At 29.7% G+C, this 24,922-nt stretch overlaps 1 protein-coding gene across 4 annotated transcripts; it reads left to right on the top strand.

Moving 5' to 3' along the window:
• Nucleotides 1-16,424: 16,424 nt before the first annotated feature.
• Nucleotides 16,425-23,970, top strand: LOC140884728 (agamous-like MADS-box protein AGL19). Of its 4 annotated transcripts, none has more exons than XM_073291592.1 (7): nt 16,425-17,151; nt 19,332-19,416; nt 20,525-20,589; nt 20,688-20,787; nt 21,178-21,219; nt 21,326-21,367; nt 23,683-23,970. In XM_073291592.1, the coding sequence occupies exons 1-7, from the start codon at nt 16,970-16,972 to the stop codon at nt 23,794-23,796; spliced, it is 630 nt and encodes a 209-aa protein (XP_073147693.1). In that variant the 5' UTR covers nt 16,425-16,969; the 3' UTR covers nt 23,797-23,970. The 4 variants fall into 4 exon arrangements, with proteins under 4 accessions (XP_073147693.1, XP_073147686.1, XP_073147678.1 ...); XM_073291598.1 differs by having other exon boundaries at nt 16,427-17,151; nt 20,528-20,589; nt 23,683-23,964; XM_073291585.1 differs by lacking the exon at nt 23,683-23,970 and having other exon boundaries at nt 20,528-20,589; nt 21,326-22,401.
• Nucleotides 23,971-24,922: the final 952 nt, after the last annotated feature.

Here is a 24,922-nt window from a genome sequence, read left to right as displayed (position 1 = left end):
TAACAAGATATTCTTCTTTACTTTGGGGTTTTAATTGTTTTAAAATACCGCCAAAGCCTATATCAGAAGCATCTGTTTCAACAATTTTTTCCCAACTAGGATTAGAAATCATTAAGCAAGGAATATGTTTAATTTTTTCTTTAATTTTCTTGACAGAATTAGTATGCTGATCAGTCCAAGGGGAAGGATTTTTCTTAAGTCTATCATATAAGATAGCAGTATCATTGGCTAAATTTTTAATATAGGCAGATATATAATTTAAACTACCTAAAAATCTTTGTAATTGAGTCTTATAAGTAATAATATCTGGAAATTTATTACCAAATTCTATACTTCTTTGAATAGGAATAATATTACCTTTATCAATATTATGACCTAAAAATTTAATATTGGTTTGAAATAAAACCATTTTGGGTTTAGAAATAACTAATCCATTTTGAATAATAAGAGTTTTAAATATGTTTAAATGTTTAAAATGAGTTTCAATATTTTTTGAGAATATAAAAATATCATCTATGTAAACAATAATAAAGTCACTATAAGGGGTAAAGATATCATTCATAATCTGCTGAAATTCTGAAGGAGCATTCTTCAGACCAAAAGGCATAACATTCCATTCATAATGTCCTATCGGAACATTAAAAGCAGTTTTATATCTATCATCCTTATTAATTTGGATCTGCCAAAATCCTGACTTTAAATCAAATTTAGAAAATATTAAGGCATGTAAAAGTCTATCAAGAAGATCTTTTTTATTAGGAATAGGATGCCTAATCCATTTTAAAACTTTATTTAAAGGTTTATAATTTATTACTAGACGAGGAACACCTCTTTCAATCTCAGAATGTTTATTGACATAAAAAGCAGTACAAGACCAAGGAGATTGAGAAGGAGTTATTAACTTTTTATCTAGAAGAGATTGAATTTCTTTCTTACATAAATCTAAATATTCAAAATTCATCTGACAAGGTCTTGCCTTGGTAGGAATATTCTTTTCATCAAAACTTTCTTCATAAGGAAGAGAAACAATGTGTTTCTTACGATTCCAAAAAGCATTGGGAAAATCATTAAAAATTTCTAAAGAGAATTGGTTATGAAGCAATTTAATTTTATCTTGTGGTTTATGATTTTTCAAAGTATCATCAATAGTTAAAGAATTTATCTCTTCTTTTAAAGAATTAATATGAAAGATTTTTCTATCAATATGATCTTGAATAGAATTTAAAATTTTTAAATAAGGTTTAGTAATAAACTGAAAGTGAATATTCTTACCTTCATAAGTACCAATTATACCTGTAGGATTTATAGAAATAATAGGATAGATTTTATAAAGAAAAGGTAAACCAAGAATGATTTGGGTAGAAAGGTTTTTTATTAAGAAGAAACTTGTTTGAATACAAGTCTTATTTTTACAAATATAGGCTTTTGGTAATTTATAATTAACCTGTAATTTTTCACCTCCTGCATGAGAAAGAGAATGTGAAGTTTTATGAAAATATTTTGAAGGTATTATTCCTTCTTGAATAACATTTAAATCTGCTCCACTATCAATTAAGGCAATAAAGTCTTTTTTATAATTATTATCAATTAATAAGGTTATTTTTGTATACCACTTTTGAGATTTTATTTTACTAAGAACAGATAAATGTTGTTCTTGGTCTGAAACATTATTAGAACTATTTTCTAACTCAGGCATTTCTAAATCAGAAATCCTTCTATTAAAACGAATATTCTCATGTTGTAAAATAACAACTTGCTGTTTAAGTTGATCAATTTCAATTTTTAAATTATCTAAAGTTACAGGAGTACTAACACTGTGTTTTTCTTTTAAAAGTTTTCTTATTTCTTTTAAAGAATAAGTCTGATCATTTTTCAAAAGATCAGTATAACTAGTAGAAGTTTTGTTATCAATATGATCAATTATAGAAGTACGAAGATTAGGATCTTTAATTAATTTTAAAAATTCAATAATTTTATCATCAGATAAAACATTAATACTTAAATCTTCAAATTGAGATTTTAACTTATAAAATTCATCATTATCATCATCATTGTTACTAATATAATTGCAACAATTAGAAGACTGACCTTGAATGCAATTATCACAATCTTCTGAAGAATTTAAAGAATCATTATCAAGATTAATAATATCATCAGTATCTGGACTAGAATCAGAAGTATGAGAATCTTCAGAATAATTTTTCATGACAATTTCATATAAAGTATTTTTAATATCATCAGAGATATCAAGAGATTTAATTTTCTCCTTAGCCCAACATTGATTAGCATAATGACCAGGTCTACCACATTTATGACAAGTAATTAAAGGCTTTTTATCCTTATCTTTTTTCCAAAATTGTCTTTTCTTCGCATCTTTTTTAGTATTCCGAAATTCTTTTCGTTTTTGTTTTTTCAATATTTGTCTTTCAGACAAATGTCTCTTCTTATGAGGTTTATCTAAAGATTTATGAATTTTCTTCTTGGGTATATCAATCCCAAATTGATCACAGAAATGACCAAGCTGTTTTCTTTCAAAAATATTTTGTCTTTTTAACTGATTATTTAATTTTAAATCATTACATAAAGATAATCCTTCCTGAATACAAGTACTTATTAAGTTACCATAAGTATAATTATCATACTGAATAGAAATATTATCTTTACGAAGAATTTTTCTAACTCTTTCAGCAAAGAGATGAGGAAGACCATCAATAAATTTGGCTTTCCATTGATTGTTATTACAATCCGGTAATTCATAAATTCTAGAAAGAAAAGTATCTTTATACCATCTGAAATCAGTAAGAGTCTTACATTTCATATTACTCAGAAGAGTTCTAATATTTTCACTACTATAAGTAAAACGACCAGTAAAATGTTCAATAATAGTCATTATAAGACTATAAACAACATTTTCAGTTTGATTATTATTCTCTATTTTAATAGAATCATAAATATCATTTTTCTGTTGTTGAGATAAATAATTATCCCACCAACCTTTAAGTTGGCCTGTAAAACCAGAAATAAGCATTTTTGCTATATTCTTATCAGTATTACCAGCACTTTTACAAACAGTACTATACATAAGCATTCTATGAGCAAGATTATAAATCTGCTTATCTGTTAAACTATCAGCATTCCATTCATAAATGCTTTTCCCATTATAACTATTTGTTATAATGTACTCTTGTTCTTCATTAAGAACATCCAAAGGAGTAGGACGAGAATAGTAGTAACGATTTTGAGTTGGCCTATCAGCCCATTTCATTTTTTGAATTTTATCTGTATCATCATCATCAGTATTATTATTACTAAATGATTCATTATTATTAATAACAGAAATATTCATATTTTTAAATTTTTCTGATAAAATTTTTTCAAATTCAGAAACAGAAGATTTAAATTTAAAATCTTGTATTTCTGGGGGAGATTGGATAGAAGAAGAAGCTATGGAAACTATATTTCTATCTTTCTTTTCTTCAATGTGAACATTAGGCTTGATCTGTTGTATGGCTAATAAAATATTATCGATATTCTTTTTTAAAGAAGTCAATTCTTCTCCTAAAAGAATAAGATATAAATTAGTATAATTTTGCTTTTCAAAAAGTTGATTAATATGATTGATAGTAACAGACAACATATCATCCTCAAATATTTTTGAAAACGCATTAAAATTTAAAACTTTTTCATTCTTTTCTATTTGAAAAGAATTCTGTGGAGGATACACAGATTTCTGAATATTTCCAGAAGAAAGTTTATAATTTCTTTCTATAACAGAAATATAATCAACAAGAAAGATTTTTATAAACCAGGGAACAAAATAAATCATTTTATTTTTTTCTGCACAATCTTTATAAAAAGTATTAATTATATATTCAAATTCTTTTTTGGAAAAACTCTTAAAATACCATTTTCTAAAAGATTTCCATTTATGATCACAGAATTCTTTATTAATCTGAGCTCTTGCTCTAGATCCTTTACTGAAATCTATTTTGATTGTACTATCCATTTAAACAAAATTCATTTCTGAGATAGTATCTGAATCTGTAATGTTCTGGACATTTCCATGAACAATATTATTTCTGTTTATAATAACCTCTTCAATATTTTTATTTTTAGAGAAATCAGATCTAACTTCTTCTCGAATTTGAGAAGTAGAAGCTCTAGAAGATTGAGGAATATCAATTATATAATCTAGAGGAGAAATATAAGATCTAACAGATTGAGATCTAGTAATAGGCAAATAATTTTTATTTTGAAATTGTATATTAACAGATCCTTCATTAGTCTGTATTACTTGTTGTAAATCCATATTCAAAATAGGATTTCTAGGAATAGAATTTTCAAAACTCCACTTTGATGGAAAGTCTATTTCTTCCCATTTAATAGATCTACGTGTAGTTATTTTAGATTTATTGAAATTAGTCTCAATAAGAACAGTTTCATTTTTCTTTTTGTCAATTCTTTTACACATCGGATTCAAAGTATAAAGAGGTTTATAATAAATACGATAACAAATACATATGACTTCTGTTCCAACAGAATAATTATAACCATGAGTCTTAACATTTAATGTTAAAGAATCTAAAATATTTATATCAGTTAATGATAGAGAAAGATTTGGATACACATCAAAATAAACTGGACCATGAGCCAGACTGGATTCAATTATTCCGATTAAAGATTGTTTCCAATTTAAATTTCTACCATCTCTTAAAGCTGCAATAAAGCTTTCAGGTAAACCTTCCAAAGTAAGAGGTCTAAAGGCAATTTGTACTAGACCTATATGAAGAAATTTATAATCTTTATAAAATGTTAATATATCTTTTTCATTTAATAAATGAATAACCATCTCTTCATTATTAAGAGGAATTGATGACTCAGTAGTCTTAACAATTTGTTTAAGACCAATTTTTTCAAAGGTTCCTAATTGATAGACCATTTTAGGTTCTATTTTAGGAATAGTCCATTTATTTAATAAATCAAGATTATGAGGAATATCATATTCTTGAGTTATACTGTTTTGAACAGTATTCTTTAAACGAAAAATATTCATTTGAATAAAATATGCTAAATCATAAATATCACTACTCCATGGCTCTGATACCATTCTAAGAGGAGGTTAAAAAAATTTTATAAGGTTCGAGGTTAATATTAAGTAGATCAGATTCATGTACTACCCTTCAGCTCGTGTTTGCCTTGAATGGCTTTTAGAGCATTGTGGGTATTTGTTTTGAATCTTGATCTACTTAATTAGTCTCGGTATAGTGGTTAAGTTTTAATTTTTTAAAAAAAATATCTTAAAACACCATCTAACCATCCAATTATATATACTTAGTTTTTTAAAAAATTTATTTTTTTCTATCAATTAAATTTCAAATTTTAATAACTTTCATTAATTTTTTTTAAAAAATAAACTACTTCATTATTTAATTTTATATGAAATACAAGCATCGCGTGTGTCATGACTCAGGATCCACTGACTGCTTAGTTATTAGTTAAAGTTGTTGACATGTTTGTGATTTTTTTAAAAATAATTTTTCAAATACTCTTCAACTATCCAACTCCATATATATATATATATATATATATATATATATATATATATATGTAGTTTTGCTATGCTGCTCATCTCCCGTACCCACCTCCATGCCCACCTATGAGGTGACAATCATTCCATGGATGAGATGAATCATATACAAATGGTTCATCAAATGGATGAGTGTCACCTCATAGATGAGCATGAAGGTGGGCACGGGAGATGAGCAGCATAGCAAAACTATATGTATATATATATATACCATCCAATCTTCTTTCACCATTAAAACAAAAACAAATAATTTTTTTTTTAACCGAGCACACATGTAGCCGCCACAGCTTGTTTGGGGTATCTATATATGTATATATACATATATATTGCGATCACACATGTAGGCGTCACAGCTTGTTTGCCTGTTTGGGGTATCTATATATACTATGTTATTATATGATTAAACCCTCGAGACCCTTTAAGATTTAGTATTATGCTCCGCTCATTTTTATTCATTGTTAAATTTATCTTAATTTTATTTAACATTCATTTTCGTATGATAATATATGAGCACAATTTTGTTATGAAAAACTTAAATCATATAAAAATAATATATAATTTTAGAGATGACAATGAGTTGGGTTCGGATAGGATTTCATGTCTTCGTCTTCATCTCTATTTATTGTATCCACCCCCATACACGTCCACATTCTCGTCGGATATTCGACTTTCATCCTCATCTTCATACATGTCGGAAGATCGGATATCTATACCCTACCCAAATACTTTTTATTTTCACCCACAATTGCTTTTTTTTTTTCAAATTTAAATTATTTCGATAAAATTATGTTTATTTATCAAATTATTAAGAAACAATAAGAAAAAAAGTAAATATTAAAAAATAAAAAAAACTAAACATCATATAAGAAATAATAAAATATTATAAATAATTTATTATAATATCATTATTCTAAAAAATAACATTTGCTTCATATATTAATTTTGTTATCTCGAGAAAATATTTCAACCCGAGCCCGTTTATAATGGGTCTACCCGATATGGCATGTCAAGGTCCAGCCCAGTTTGGGCTATGTTGGACTTTGACCAGGGCTGGTCATTAGGGGCCGACCTGAGCTGTTTCTAATAGGCCGCATGTATCCTTTTCTAGTTCAAGTAGAACTCTGATATATATGAGATAAGTTTGGATCTTTTCAAATATTTACAAGATAGAGATAAACTTAATAAGAATCCAATGGATGAAGAGTCCTAGTACATGACATGTTATAATTCGACTAGGTAACTTACTCTATTTATCCCTATAAATATATGTACTATTATGGTTGTGTTCATTCATTACTCACTATTCATAATTCATCATCATTCACTCTCACTTTTACATTCACACATTCATACTCTGCTGTTTTTGTATTCATCATACCCTCTGCCTTCAAGACACTGACCTAGTTGTTGCTTATGCAGAATTCATTGGTACCCGACCCGACCTGCTTCATAAAGGAGTTGGAGGATCCATTCTACCAGACCGAACCCGAGGTAAAAATTTGACATCATCAATTGGCGCCGTCTGTGGGAATTTGAAAACAAAGGGTTAAGATGGTGAGTACAAGAGAAGAAACAAATTTTGGGTTCTCGCATGGCTTGCACATCAGAAACTTGCAAAAATCATAAAAATTAATTGAACCATCGGATCGGGTTTAATTTTTTCAGACATATTTATTAATATGTTTTCTAGGATTTGAACGGTGAAGATTGTAATTGGAATATGTGGGATGAGATTTTTACATCCGAACAGCAGCTGCTCACTCGCACAGTTTCTGTATATTTTTGCATGGCTTGCGCATTAGAACCTAGCAAAAATCATTGGAATTAATTGAACCGTCGGATCGGGTTCAAATTTTGCAGAAATATTTATTAATATGTTTTCTAGAATCTGAACAGTGGAGATCATGAATGCAGTCTTGTACAATGGGATTTTGACATCCGAACAGCAGCTTCTCAATCGCACAGTTTTTGTATATTTTCGCATGACTTGCAAATCAGAACCTTGCGAAAATCATTGGAATTAATTGAACCGTCAGATCGAGTTCAAATTTGGTATGAGTATTTATAATTATGTTATCTAGTATCTGGACAGTGAAGATCATGATCGGAATTTTGGGACTTGGGGAAAGATGGCTCAGACCGCCGAGCTGCAACACAATCTGCTTGCATAGTTTCTGAGCAGTGTTCTTGAAAAAGTCATTCATAAAAATCTAACCGTTTAAATTATTTGAAAATTTTATAACAAGTTCAAAACATCTTGACATACATTCTGTACGATGGAGATCAATTTTCGATCCCTACATCAAGTCGGTTCTTTGATCAAAGAATAGAAGATATTATCTTGTTATACATCCAAAGTCATGTCATCGACAACGCATGAACGAGATAAGTATTTCAATCATCTTTATGTTGGAATTAAATTATTAAATTTTTATTTATTATCATTATTAATAATATTCTGAGGCATCTTCTACTATCAAAATTACATGTTTGTTTCCTTGTGATCAAATTTGTTGGACTTCGCTTCCCATATATTTTTGTTTGGGCTATTTTACGTCATTGGGCATGCAATCTTGCAGTAAGACCCAATTATATCATATCGGACATGCAATATAGCATTAAGGCCTACTCTAAGACTTGACACTTTGTAAGCCCAACACAACTTGGCAAACCACAAAAGCCCGATCAGTTCGGCACTCACCACGTCATTCGTGGTCAAATCAAAACCCAGACAGGTCTGACACTCATAGTCCACTTCAGTGGCCCACATTAGTGGTATCAAAAATCCCGGGCAGGCCCGGCATAAAAAGCCCACATCAGTGGCATCAAAAATCCACATCAGTGGTATTCAAAGCCCAGGCAGGTTTGGCACTCAAAGTCCATCTCAGTGGCCCACATCAGTAGTATTCAAAGCCTAGACAGGTATGACACTCAAAGTCTACGTCAGTGGCCTACATCAGTGGTATTCAAAGCCCAGAAAGGTCTGGCACTCAGTCCACCTCAGTGACCCACATCAGTGGTATTCAAAGCCCAAACAGGTCTGGCACTCAAAGTCTACTTCAGTGGCCCATATCAGTGGTATCAAAAAGCCCGGGCAGGTCCGGCATAAAAAGCCCACATCAGTGGCATCATAAATCCCACATCAGTGGCATAAAAAATCCACATCAGTGGTATTCAAAGCCCAGACAGGTCTGGCACTCAAAGCCCACGTCAGTGGCCCACATCAGTGGTATTCAAAGCCCATGCAGGTCTGGCACTCAAAGTCCACCTCAGTGGCCCACATCAGTGGTATTCAAAGCCCAGACAGGTCTGGCACTCAAAGTCCACCTCAGTGGCCCACATCAGTGGTATTCAAAGCCCAGGCAGGTCTGGCACTCAAAGTCCACCTCAGTGCCCCACATCAGTGGTATTCAAAGCCCAGACCGGTCTGACACTCAAAGTTCACGTAAGTGGCCTACATCAGTGTTATTCAAAGCCCAGACAGGTCTGACATTCAAAGTCCACCTCAGTGGTATTCAAAGTCCAGGTAGGTATGGCACTCAAAGTCCATCTCAGTGGCCCACATCAGTGGTATTCAAAGCCCAGACAGGTATGGCCCTCAAAGTCAACATCAGTGGTATTCAAAGCCCAGGCAGGTCTGGCACTCAAAGTCCACTTCAGTGGCCAACATCAGTGGTATTCAAAGTCCAGGCAGGTCTGGCACTCAAAGTCCACTTCAGTGGCCCACATAAGTGGTATTCAGAGCCCAGGTAGGTCTGGCACTCAAAGTCCACCTCAGTGACCCACATTAATGGCATTCCATGGTATTGCAATCAGTCGGAGGACAGCTCTGGCACGCACGGAGCAACTCGGGCATGTTAAATGTTCATAAGATTATAATGGACTTGCAAATGTGGGCATTATAGCCCGAACATATGGCTTAGTTTTATTTAGTTCGAGAACAGAACTGGGAGTTAGCAAAATTGTTAATCTTAAGCAGGCCTGTAGGTGTTGAGAATATGCAGATCGGACCTTTGATTCAAATTCTGCTTGACCAACCCTGCAGTTAGTGATATCTAACTTTTTATTTAACGTTTGGCTTGATCAAATCCCATTTTGGGATTAGCACATGGCGGATGAGGTCAGGTCTGTACTCATACTCTAAATTCATTCTTCTTTTAGACCAGTTCGGGAGGTACTATTGTTATCCCGAGAAAATATTTTAACCCGAGCCTGTTTATAATGGGTCTACCCGATATGGCCCAACATGTCAAGGTCCAGCCCAGTTTGGGCTATGTTGGACTTTGATCAGGGCTGGTCATTAGGGGCCGACCTGGGCTGTTTCTAATGGGCCGCATGTATCCTTTTCTAGTTCAAGTAGGACTCTGATATATATGAGATAAACTTGGATCTTTTCAAATATTCACAAGATAGAGATAAACTTAAGAAGGATCCAATGGATGAAGAGTCCTAGTACATGACATGTTATAATTCGACTAGTTAACTTACTCTACTTATCCCTATAAATACAGGTACTGTTATGGTTGTGTTCATTCATTACTCACTATTCATTAATCATCATCATTCACTCTCACTTTTACATTCACGCATTCATACTCTGCTGTTTTCGTATTCATCATACCCTCTACCTTCAAGACAATGACTTAGGCATCGGAGGGGTCACACCGAAAACACCTTCGGTGCCCCCCTGACCTAGCTGTTGCTTGTGCAGAGTTCATTGGTACCCGACACGACCTGCTTCATAATGGAGTTGGAGGATCCATTCTACCAGACCGTATCCGAGGTAAAATTTTGACATCATCAAATTTTATTCATTCCATCCAACTACTATATCATTCAACAAAAGTAAATTACAATTAATAATTTTTTAACATAAATGTATATTTATAAATACATACATATATATACATATATATATATATATATATATATATATAATCCAGTATTCAGGTAGGGTATAGATAGACAGGGGATCTCCAGAAAATTGAAACCCCTAGGCTAATTTTTAAGGAAAAGCCTTATATAGATTTTTCTATTAAATATTAAAATATTACATACGAGCTCATAAATAAATGCACATAATTATTATCTATATCTAATTTAATAAACTAATATAATAAGTAAATTTTTTAAATTATAAGAAATGATATATATAAACTAAATTAGTATAAGAGCCGATGAATAAGCGAATTACAAGATTATTTTAGAATTCCGGAGACCAAAAAGTTCAAAAACCAAATCAATTAAAAATAAAAATATCAACCACAACTCACAAACAGACAAAAAAAATTACAAATTCAATAAAAAAAACGAAACGATAGTTGAACCAATTTGAGCAACCTAACTCACCTGATTAGAGCAATTTATCGAAAGAAGAGAGCTTTTTTTTAGGAAGAAAGAGTTTTTTTTTTACGCAAAGAAAGGAAAAGCAAAAAATCAAAATAAAAATACCGGTGCAAATTTTTAACAACATAACTAAGAGGATTTTTATAAGATTTTAAATAAAAAAACCAAATATAAAATTTAAAAAAAAATTAGAGGCCCTAGGCACACGCCTAGGGTGCCTCCTCTTGGAGCCGGGACTGTAGGTAGGATGCTACTACATCTGCGTTCATCCCAACCCGAAAATCTCCATGCCCAATTATTCATATATTTAATCAGGTCCAAAAAATCTTCATAACCTCCTCCATTCGGGTCGGATATCGGATTCTTCATCGATTTCGAAAGAAATTATTATGCTATTTTTATTTACTAATTTTGGAACATTTTATAATTATTTTTGTCTGCACGCTCACATACTTACAATATCCGTAAATACTATAAATAGAGCAGAGGTATCCTACAATAACTAGTTTTGGTTTTTCATAACACACCAAATTTTTTCTTCTAAAATAACTCTTCTCCATAATTCTATTATTTTTTTGAATGAAACAAAATATAATTCAATAAAATAAAACTTGAAATATTAACTTAAAAAAAGTACTTTAACTTCAATATATTTTACATAAATATACATTTTTTTGTACTGAGTTACCGTGCAAAAATTTACTAGTACATGATAGTTCCACGCAGGAATCAATCGTGCCAAAATGGATGATTATATAAAAGGGTTGACCACGAAGGGGACCCCATTCCACATAAGTCAGAGGCCCATTGGCTCATGCGGAGGGTAAATCGAGGGATGTGATTTAGCATACAAGTACACGTTTTGCGTATGTGATATAATATATAAATCTTATGTATTTACATATCTATATATATTTATTTTATTTAAAATATTTGATTTAAAAAACTGACTGAAATTATAGATCAACGTGATTTATTTTCCACGACTACAAAAAAGGTGGTTGTGGAAAGAATATGGAGGAGAAGGTGAGAAAGTGGGGTAGTAATATGCTAGTTTTAATGAATAACTAGTATTCCACCTGTGCGATACACAAATTGTTATTTTTATGTAATTATTGATAAAAATAAATAAATATGATTGAGTACTTGAATAAATAATTAAAATACAAATAGATTAAAGTTGAGTTTTGATAAAAACATTTGAAATTTATGAATTTAAATGTATTTTCATTTTTAGATAACTTAAAAAAGAAATTAAATTCATCTTGACATTTATTCACACTACAATTAAATTAATCACAATGATTTCAAATCCTTAGAATATTGGAATCAATTTAAATTTATTGTGGTTAGATGATGTTTGACAAAACTTATATGCTCTTTAAATTTGTTTGGCAAATTTGAAAAAAAAAACATTTTTAAGCTGTCAAAATAAGCAATTTGACATATTATAAGATATTTTTTTAAAATAAAAAAAGTCGTTACACCTCTATTTTTTTAGAAATGTCTTATTTTAATATTTTATTTTTCCATGTTATCCTTGTATATTTTGTTATGTATTTCGCCCAATTTTTACATTAAACTTAAAAATTAACAACCACTAATTTTTCTCATTAACCTAAGATTAGAAAAAAAATTATTTTTATTTTTTATATAAAATTTTATGATAAAATTCTAAAACTATTTTTGTATATATACAATTACTTATATCACTTTCATAGTATTATATTTTGTTTGGTATTTTTACAATAAAAGATCTCGTAATATTATCTAAAAATATATTATAATGTTTGAAAAATATGAACTTAACATTATTTCGTAAAAGAATTTTGCTGTTTTTTAAATATGCTGATATTGTTTTTGTCTTATTTCATAACATTGTTTTAAATCTGCTGTTGAATATATAGTCTAAAAAAGTCTTATATTGTTAAAAAAAATTAATTTAACCTTATCTCGTAAAATGATTTTGCTGCTTTTTAAGTATTTTGTTATATTTTTGGGTCTTATTACGTAATATGTGTATCTAAAACGATATTGGATTCTGCTATTTTTTAATTATGTTATATATTTTTCGGTCTTATTTGTGTATCATTTTTTTAAATCTATTGTTAGATATATCATCTAAAAAAAATTATAACGTTTATATAATTTAAATTTAACTTTAGTTTTGCGTAATATTATTAAATATGTCGTTGAATATATAATCTAAAAAATGAGTATAAAATTTAAATTTAGCAATATTCTCTTAAAAGGGATTATGTTGTTTTTAAAATATGATGTTATATATTTTTGGTCTTTTTGTGTAACAATTTTTTAAATCTGATGTTGAATATTTTTTTGTGTCATTACGTATCATCGTAAAATTTTAAATTTAATAAATGAATCTATTATTTTCATATTTTTAAAACCAAAATTTGAATTTATTGTTATCTCGGAACTGTTTTTCATATTTTTAAAAGCCAAAATTTGAATTTATTGTTATCTCGTAATACTTTCTGTATTAATGACTAATTATATTTTCACACATAGATTATTTGTTTTTTTTTATAATTGCTTTTTTTTACTTTTAGTAATGAGTTTTAGGCGAAAAAAAATTGAGCTTTCCTTTTTAGCAAACTTTTCTGCACACACACACACACATATATATATATGTATATATATATATTTAAATAATAATGTAAAAAATAAAGGAGTTATGGTTTGAAGTTTTTTTAAATGTGCACCAATAAATATTATATTGAAATTGTTTTTTTTAGGTAGACTCCACAAAAATAAAAGACACAAGAATCTGATAAATTAATTTCAAATTAATCATTGATATTATAAAGGTTTGTTATTAATAATATTTAATAGATATAATAAAAATAAATAAATTATTTATTCTTGAATTATTTTTAATTTTTATTGATTTTTTTCCCAATAGATATCCCATAATTTATAAGGTTTTATTAGGGTAGTTGCACATAAATCGAATAGGCAATCATGAGATATTTTGAAATTACTCAATGAATATGAGAGAGAAAAAGTAATGATATATATTTTTTATTTTTTTAATTTTTTTGATAATACTATTTAAAGTAATTTGTTTGAATATGAGAGAGAAAAAGTAATGATATATATTTTTTATTTTTTAAATTTTTTTGATAATACTATTTAAAGTAATTTATTTTGGGCGGAGAAATTGAAGCTTTTATTTTTGGAAGACTTGTTTGCTTTTATATATATATATAGATAGTAAGTGTAATTTGGTACAATTATTAAAATGATCAAAACGATTACTATAACATTTTTGTGCATTATAATATTGTATAAATATCACGAATTAAGCCACATGTATATTGTATATTTTATAGTAAAACAATATTCTAAAATCTAATGATAAAACTTCATGTTTATTCACCTAAAAACTATTTGAATAAATTAAAAAAGAGCAAAAAAGATTTACCCTATACATATATAGGAATTATTTAAAAAAATCAGGGTTCATTGGATATAATACTTATATATGAAATTACGAGATTGCTAAAAACTTTTGCTGTCATTACTCATTAGCTCATCTTGTTTTCAAATTTTGAGTACACATATCCCTGAAAACACGTACAAACAAGTAAGTGTCTGCTCAAAAGTTGAAAATATAAGTATATGTGTTGTCAAATATATTTGAAAACATAAAGAGTTAATAGATACTGTTTTTTCACAAGAGTTTTAACGATTTCGGGGTTTCAAAAAGATAATATATGAAATTAATTTAAAAAAAATTAATATAAATTTTTGAAGTGGAGATTATCTCTTAAAGGATATCTCTTACTATATTATTAAGTCTAAGCACCCTATACCAACTGATTTTGGTGTCATGGTGAATTTTCACCAATTTATTCCTTTTATACCTCTCATCACTCTCTCTCTCTCAACTTCCTTCCTACTTCTCAGTATTTCCAACAACCTCCATTCTCCGAATTTCCTATCCACTATTTACAATATAGTTTTTTGAATTTATTTTTATTTCTTTTTTGTATTATTTTTAAATTAAATATATAAATACTTTTAAATATCTAATTTTTGTTATTTTCATGTTTTACACACGCATCGCGTGCATGTGCCACGACAAATAGTATATATATTATATATATATATGTGTGTAATTCAATATCTACTGGGAGAATAAAAAAAGAAACCATAAATTTTAATTTAATATTCGTTCACTATTATTTAAAAAAGTAGTGGATGGAATTTAGAACAACGTATGGCGTGCCAAAAAAGGAAAAACATAAAAGAATAAAATAAAGAAATTACTAATTAAATGCCGCAGACATAAAAAGACCCATGTGAGACGTCAAGTGGACGATGACGTGGCGCACCTTCATTGGTTGAAAGTTGTTCGATCGTACGGACAGATATTGACGTGTAGCTAACATCGTACGGACATTTAATTTTTAAAACTACACATTCTTCCCTACTTGCCGGTCCACCACGCAGAGTTGCCCCACTCTCATTTATTTATTTATTGTTACAATTATAATAATTTTTTTTGAAAACTTTATTTATTAGAATTATAATTACAATTATAGATACACACATACACACACGACATGTTTATACGTATACATGCGTAGATATTCATATGCATGTATAATGTGTATATATTTTTATTGGTCTACGTAAATTAATTATATTTTAAAGATATTTCAAAATATCAAACGAATATGCGCGGCTCGAATTAAATAACTTAAAACAATAAAATTATATATCGACGGAATCTCTACATCTGAGCAAAAAGGGGTATTTAATCCTTATTAAGGTACACTTTTAGTACGCAATTACTTATTGTAATTTCAATACTTTTCTTTATTGAATCTTATACTGATTCGAGCTCTCATATTTTGAAATAATAAATAGAAGAGAATTATTATTATTAATATTTGTTTAAAAAAAATCTAGTGTGATAATAATAATAATAAAAAGATTAATATAACATAAGATTATATCTGTGGCAAAAAAAATGAAAATTTATATATCCAACAGTTTAACGTTATAACTCAACCTACCTTAAAGATATTATCTTAACCATTTATCTAATGTCTAATGATTTGTCGATTTATCATCAAGTCAAATCAATGAATATAGATAGACAAACACTCCCATGAGACGGTCACACGGGTTAATTATGTGAGACGGGTCTTCTATTTGGGTCACCCATTGAAAAGTATTACTTTTTATGCCAAAAGTATTGCTTATTATTGTAAATATGGGTAGGATTGACCCGTATCACAGGAGTTTTACTCATATATTTATATATATTAATGAAAATATATATCCAATATACTTTGGTGTCTATATATGGTCACCAAAAGCCCAAACCATGTTTATTTCACTCATCAATGAATAACCCCAAACAAAACTATATAATAATAAAAAAAAAAAAAGAAGAAAAAATCCCATAAAGTTTTCCACTCGATCTTTAATATAATTTGTAACTCTCATATATATTCCCTCAATTCATGAATCTCTCTCTATTTCTATCTTGTCTATATTTAGTGCTTCCGGCGCTGTGTTTACCAAAAGAAGAAAGAGATGAGGTTTCAAGTCTTTCCCAATAAACCAAACAATTTTCCACTGTTCCCATGGTTTTGAATCTTTGAAATCACTTCAAATCCCATATACATGAAAATAATTGCCACCATCATTTCTTGGAGGCCGATTTGTAATCTAGGGTTTCTTATCTCAACGCACTCGATCCATTTCGTGCCCCCCTTTTCCAGCTTAGAAATCCCACAGATCTGAGAAACCCATGTAAAAAGTTTTGTCTGTTGTTTGCTATTTTTGGAGACAATCAACTCCATATCCCTTTCTATATTTGGTATCCCACCTAGGTTTATTGATGTTTTCTTGGTGATTTATATATATTACTTCTAACCCTTTACGGGTATCGGCTCAATATTCCCGGTTACAGATCTGAGAAACCCATGAAAAATCTGTGAATCAACAGCCCAAATTTTTGTGTTCCAATAATCCCGGAAATATATATACATAGAGAAAATGGTGAGGGGGAAAACTCAAATGAAGAGGATCGAGAATGCGAGTAGCAGGCAAGTGACCTTCTCCAAGCGCAGGAGTGGGCTTTTGAAGAAGGCTTTTGAGCTCTCAGTTCTCTGTGATGCTGAAGTCGCTCTTATAATCTTTTCACCTTCTGGTAGACTCTATGAATTTTCAAGCTCCAGGTACAAAATTTTAATTTACAAATAATTTATTTTCGTGATTTTTGATTAATTATCAGGCTGCTTTTTTTTGCATAAGTTTCTGTAGAATGTTCATCACTTCGTACCTGCTTGGACATAGTACTAATATCGTTGACCTTTTTTTTTTTTCTTGAAAAAATTAGAAAAAAAAGTTTTTCTACATTGATCTGATCAGTGTGGATTGTGGAGGGGTTTTTTTTTTTTTTTGGTGAAATTAAAATAAAATTACCATGTTTTCTAAATTTATTTTTTTTCTACCTCCATTGATGTCGCAAGTCGCAATATCCATGAAATGATTACTAATATTCTAATAGTTTTTATTTTCATGATTTCATGTTAAAATTTGAATTTTGCCATGATTAAAATGCCAAACGAATGTGCTTGGGAAACTCAATTTTTTTGGGCTGCCTAACTAGTTTTGACGAAGAAAAAAAAGAAAGAATTTTCTCATTAAATTTTCTTTCGGGCCAGGTGTAAACATGTCCCGTCAGTTTTCATGGGGACATGATGAGATATATAATTGAACTAACTAATTAGTAATTTTTTTTTAGAATACTAAATTAGTAATTTTAAGAATAGTGTGTCTATATATACACACACATCTGTGCCTGTATATACGTACACGTACGATTTATTAGTTTACATTTGTTTTGTAGTGTCATGTAATAGATCGGGCTGAACTCTGAAGTACTGTTTGGGATTTAGATGTGGTGTTGAAATCCCATATTGTACGTAAAAGTGAATATTCTCGCGAAATCCTTTATCCTACGTACGCTAAAATTAAAATTAATTAGTAAACATTTCTGGTAGGAATGACAATGAGTCGGGTATGGGTAGGATATCGTGCCTCCATCCCCATACCCATTTATTAAATCCATACTCATACCCATCGGATATTTAATTTCATCTTCATCCCCATATCCGTCGGATGATCGGATATTCATACCCTACCCATATACCCATTTATTATATATACTCCATAAAAATAATTTTTTTAAAATTTTAATTATTTGATAAAACTATACTTATTTACTAGATTTTTATATCAAAATTTTTAAGATAATAAAAAAATAAAACACCGAAGAAAATTTACAATCAAAGACTTATATAAAAAATAAAAATTCTAAAAAATAGCATTAGTTTTATATTAATAATTTTCATTATTTCATCCAACTAACATAATTCAACCAAAAAAATTTAAATTAGCATTTATTTAATATAAATTAATATTTGTATGTATGTATATATATATATATATATATATATATATATATATAGGAAAAATAAGTTTTTTGGTCCATTAACTTGTCCATGTTTTGGTTTTGGTCCATTAACCTTTTTGATGTGGGTTTTGATAACTAACTTTGCATTTTCAGTGTTTTTTGGTCCAACTGCATACGTGTCAATTTTTTATTGGTCCAAAATGATGACGTGAACCAATCAGAAGCTGACACATATGCAGTTGGACCAAAAAACACTTAAAATGCAAAGTTAGTGTACCAAAATCCACATCGGAAAAGTTAATGGACCAAAACCCAAAGGGGGTAAAGTTACTGGATCAAAAAACTTATTTTTCCATATATATATATATATATATATATATATATATATATATAATTGCGTATGGGTAGGATACCACTACATCCTCCTCCATCCTTATTTAAAAGATCCCCATACCCATTTACCCATTTATTTAATCAGGTCCAAAAAATGTCTCCATACCCTCCTCCGTTCGGGTCGAATATCGGGTTCCCATCGGGTTCGGAGGAAATTGTCATCCCTAATTTCTGGATAGAATTTTAAAGTTAATGCACGGGTACTATTAGCTATATAAACTTCTGATATTTTCTTTGTTCTTTATGTATGCGAGTTTCCTGAAATTATCAATCCCAAAATCTCGAAAATTTTGACACCAACACTGTTTGGTTGAAAGATGATATGTTTCATAATAATATGGTTGATAAATCTATATATATGGCACGATTATTTATAAATTTGATCAGTTCTACAACTCGAGTCAAACGAATTAATTGAACCAGAAAAGGACCATAACTTACAAGCCCTCAAGTAGTCAAGTTTAGTGTGTATTACATATGGAGCTTCATTTATTAATAGTGATTGATTTCTCTTGGTATTCTATTTTATTTTGCAACTGTTGGCAGTCAAATGAACAACACAATTGAACGGTATCAAAAGAATGCCAAGACCCTAGCCAGCTTGAGAATAACCGAAGAAGTATATGTTCAGGTAAGGATTCTTATGTAGTGTTCAAATTTTGTGAAGGAAAAACTCAAAATTGATTCTTAGAAGCAATCACAAACAATATTTTATTCATTTTTAGCTCTATTATATATCTTCAACCGTGTTCCTTCGCATACATACTATGTATGTTTAACCTTTTGGTTGCATTTGGATGAGAAGATTTGGATTTGAGGAGGTATTAGAAAGAAAGATTGAAATGACAATTCAATGATTCAAAAAATAAGTAGTTGGGCCAGTTTTGTCAAATGGATTTATCCAAATATATCAATGCTTTTGTTATTGTAGATTTGTAATCATTAATTTCAATTTCGTTCGTCCAAATGCAACATCGACGAAAGGCTATAAAAATGGGACCATTTTCTTTTCTTATACTTTTGTAAAGTATGTTGAATCATTCCCTTGGTGATGGTCTAAATATGGAGAAAAATATATTCTTGGTTTTGTTGTAACTTGCATCTTTTCTATTTTTTGTTAGGTTATGGTTCAATTTACAATTTTAGTCTATTAATATGTACTTTTTCTTTTCCCAATTTTGGTCATTTTTCACCGGAGTACTGATATGATATCTGACACATCATCAATTTCTGGTGATACGTCATCATTTTCCGTCGACACATGATATTTTTCAGTGTCACTTAAGTACTCCATGAAGAATGACCAAAATATAAAAAAAAATTGCAAATTAATGAACTAAAACTATGAATTTGGTTGACGACATGATCATCAAAAATGAAAAGTAAGGAAAAAAAATTCGTGCACTAAAATATGAATTTTATTTCTCTTCTGAATATATATATTATAAAGAAACTACATGTACCAACCATTGAATGTTTGATTATAATGATCCTAAAAATTGCTTCTTCTTCTTCTTCTTCTTCTTCTTCTTCTTCTTCTTCTTCTTCTTCTTCTTCTTCTTCTTCTTCTTCTTTTTTTTTAAAAAAAAATAATCTTGGAGAAAAAATAATACAATTTTCTTGGCAAACTATACATGCATTATAATGACCGAAGACAGATAATATACCCAAATTATATAATACATAAGATGTGAATTATGCAATATATATCTTACCTTTGGCCATTATTGAATCCTTAGCAGAAACTGAAAGATGAGGCGGCTGATTCGTATAAGAAACTCGAGATCCTTGAAGATGCTAAAAGGTATTCACGAGCCACTCAGCGGTACTTATATACTAATTAAATTTCAAAACTTGATATAATTACCTCAGAATTAATATTGCATAAATTAATATTTACAGAAAGCTCTTGGGAGAAAGTATAGATTCTTGTTCTGTTGCCGAGTTAGTACAGATAGAAGATCAGTTGGAAAAAAGCTTAAGCAAAATCCGGGCTCGAAAGGTAATCTCATTAATGTTTTTAGCATACTTAAATAAATATATTTCTCTAATATGTCTCTTTATCAGTACTGTCCATGTTTAACGTACGTGTATCCGAGCAAGTTAACGTGGGTACTTTACGATCTTTTCATGTTAGTTATGGTATCGATTTGTTTTTGTTTGATACAATAATCAATCCGAGTTATCGGTCATGTATCTGGCTGTGGTAATCAACCATCTAGTAGTACATAGTATCCAACATTCAGTAGTATAATGTTGCATGCATGTATATATATATAGTTGGTTCAATAACTTCCTCTGCCTTTTTCGTCGTTTATTATATGCATGAATTGTCGAATTCTAGTTATCTGATTATATTAAGGGATGTTATTTTTCGAAAATGTTTGGCCAGAACACTCTATTTCAAGAACAGATCCATCAGCTAAAACAGCAGGTATATATATATATATATACATAAGCCGAGTTCGAGGATCAAGAACATGTGATTTCTTGGTACTGTTCTGCTAATGCGCGAACCCCTTAATTGTTTGATGTTGCAGGAGGTGAAGCTGATGAAAGTGAACACTGATTTAAAGGAAAAGGTGAGTATTGAATTAATCAATTATTCTCTGGTTTCTTGTGTTATACTAAAGGGGGTGCATGAAACTTTCATTTTTTTTCCTCCCAAAAAAGACTTCTTTGTGGAAAGTCAACAAAGCTAAAAATTTTCAAAATTTTCAGATCATAGGTTCAACCCCATTAATGAGATGTTGCTACCATCGGGATAGTATCATGAGGGAGCATTACTTAAAATTTTTTTACGGACCTTTTAAATTTTAATGAGATGTTACTCTTGAAATACCAACCAAAGGTTGTATATATATGGGGTGGTTCGGTACGATATACCGCGGTATTCAACGAATACCGCATACCGTACCGAAAATTTCGGTATACCGACATCTCGGTATATCAAAATTTCGGTATGACATAAATCCATACCGATACCGTACCGAATTCCGAAATTCAGTACAGTATCGGTATGATACCATGTATATCGATTTTTTTAAACTATTTTTTTAAAAAAAAATATCGGTATACGCGGTATCATACCGATACCGTGTATACCGAATTTTTTTCGGTAAACCGAAATACCGAAAATTTAAAAATCTTATACCGATACCAAAATTTCGATATATAATGTTTTTTTTTTCGGTACAGTAAAGACGATATGACGACATTTCGATATTTTTCCACAGTCCTATATATATCTAAGAATGAACAATATATGCTTCTTCTAGATGCATCGTTGAGTAGTATCCTGAGAGTGACATGAAATTTTCCGAACCTCACATGGTCAAAAAATTTTGGTTCTTGCATCTATATATATATATATCTTTAAGGATAATTAATAACCTTTGTGAAAGCAAAATTCAACCATTAAACCCACTCGTGATGTTAATTTTTAAATCCTACAAGTGTCATATGCATATATAGATAAGCAAAATCATTTTGAAATTACAATGTCAAATTGAAAAAAATTATTTTCACGTGACGATCATAAAAATATTTCTCAAAGCACTCAAAAATGTCTGAAAGTTTTTACGGAGTTTTTGTGTTTGAAAGGAGGAGGAAATATATTAATTCTTTTATTATGTCAAAATGATATATATATATATATATATATATATATATATATATATATATATATATATATATTTCGAGTATACTAACTTAAATCTTACAGAGATACATAAGCATATAAATGACACGTTCGTTTTTTTAAAAAGATTATAATCGTGAGGGTTTTCGTGGTCGTTATAAACTTATTAGGGAATATGAAGGAAAATATTCAGATAACGTAGAGTTTATATGCAATTTTACCTATTATTTTTTTTGACAGAACATATTATTTTATTTAATTTAAAAGTAGTTACAAATTATTTGAACGTCTTAAAATTTAGATGCAGTTGATCAGTATTTAACCAAATGTATTGAGAAAATTTAAAAAATCATCAAATATCTTGACCTATAAATTTGATTTTGGTTATCTAATATATTGGTCAAAATGTTGTCAGTCATGTCTACTGATTTTCTTTCCCCACATTTATTCCGATTCATTTTGTTCAAGTGATAATGTGACATTGAACATTACTGATATGCTGGAGCCATGTTTGCATTATGATAAAAAAAAAAGGGTTTAATTATAATATTTTAATCAATTAGAGGACCAAAAATAGTTCCCATAGACCAATGTAATGGCCAATCCTACCATTTTTCATGATGCTCAAATTTGATGTGAAATGAAAGCGAATCCCACATATAATTTGAGATGAATTATCAAATTTACATAAAAATGTAGGAAAATTTACTTTTTTTGTTCTTAAATGCTTGCTTTTTTGCGAATTTAATACCTTATGTTATCAAATTTCATTTTATTCAACTATTTTTGTTTTTTAAATTATTTTTCCAACTTGACTCTAACAAGAAACTAATGTAGTACTTATGTGGCGCTGATATTAATTGCGTCACATCAGCATTTTTTATGAAAAAAAGACTAAAATGACAAAAAAAAATTAAATTATAGGACTAAACTGAAATTTAATAACACTAAAGACCACAATCGCAAAGTAAAAAAAATCATAAGACTCTTGATGATAGTAAAGTACTCGAACCCAACTCGATTGAGTAGTGCTTTACGCGAGCTTAAGTTTAAATCAACTAATTCTTTTTTTTTTTTTGACGAATTAAATCAACTAATTCTTGAGTTTGGAAAGATATATATGATTTGTAATATGTATTATGTAAGACTAACGAGTGAATATTGGGGGTGGACATCATATATGCGTGGTATTTGCATATGCAATTGATTTTGATCCACTATGTTATCCGATATTTTATTATTTAATTTGTGTGATAGTGTGAGATGTTGGCGATGTCAAGCATCCCCATAAGCCAACCGTTATCGCCAGATATGGAGGTGGAGACGGGGCTGTTCATCGGACCGCCGAAAACGAAGGCGGCTCATGTTTAGTTTTACGACTGATTAATTACATATATATTACTGTATGTATATCTAACTTGTTCAACATGTTATATCACATGCACGTTTATTATATTTTTCCCTTTTACATGTCAAGTATAGATCAATTGAAGGTTTGCTTTAATGATTTTTCAGTATCAAATTAAAACAAACTGTTATTGATTTGATGGCGGCACATGGGGTACGTCGTACGTACGTGTGGGACTTTGGGAACACATTGTCGTCTCAACCTGTGCAATACTGGACTGAATTAATTAATCGGGGAGGGCCTGTGCCACACCGGGTGTCCTTTACCCGGTGTGATCTTGACCCTTCATTGGCCCGGGATCCAGCCCGAGCTAATTAATCGAACTGTATATATATGTAAAATTTCGTTTCGTTTCGTTTTTTTTTTTTTTTAAAAAGAAGAAGTTTAAATTGATTACTCACAGTGAAAAGAGCAGTGATGATCTAAGATATATATCGATCATAATAAAAATATCTATCTAGTAATAAGCAATTAAACTCTGTACGTACATTACAAACATCACTCTGTACGTACATTTACCACAATACACGCATGGCGTGTTTATACATCATGATCATCGTTATTATTAATAATTAATGTTTCATCCAATTGATTAAAATTTTCTAATCCACTTTCATTTTCAAAGTACATAGGCTCTCATGATTTAATTCAATGGATTTGAGAATAATAAGGTCAAAAAAGGCTGTGCGTGATAGAAATGTGCAAAATTCAGAATGGAGAGTGGGGACAGATATCTTAAAACTTTATATGTGTTTGGACTTTGGTAAAATGCGACAACAAAATTGTACGTGTAATTTGTAAGGTATATATAGCATTACCACCACGTGTTCAATGATAGCTGGACACCTTAAAAAACACGGATTATAAACGCGAAGCACGATGAAAAACTTCGTTTAAGTGAAAAGCGTGAAGAAACGCTCGATAATAAATAAAAAAAAAGTGAGAATACATGAAACACTTATTTTTTTATTATATAAATTAAGGGTTTAAGTTATTTTTTTTAATATAAATGTTAGCTTTTAAATAAATTTTATTTAAGTAAACGAAAAAGATTTAGAAATATAAGATTTTTAGACAAAAGAAACCTTT

Source organism: Henckelia pumila, chromosome 1, assembly GCF_033568475.1.
Source record: "Henckelia pumila isolate YLH828 chromosome 1, ASM3356847v2, whole genome shotgun sequence".
In the NCBI taxonomy this organism is placed as follows: domain Eukaryota; kingdom Viridiplantae; phylum Streptophyta; class Magnoliopsida; order Lamiales; family Gesneriaceae; genus Henckelia; species Henckelia pumila.
This window is presented reverse-complemented; position numbering and strand designations above follow the sequence as displayed.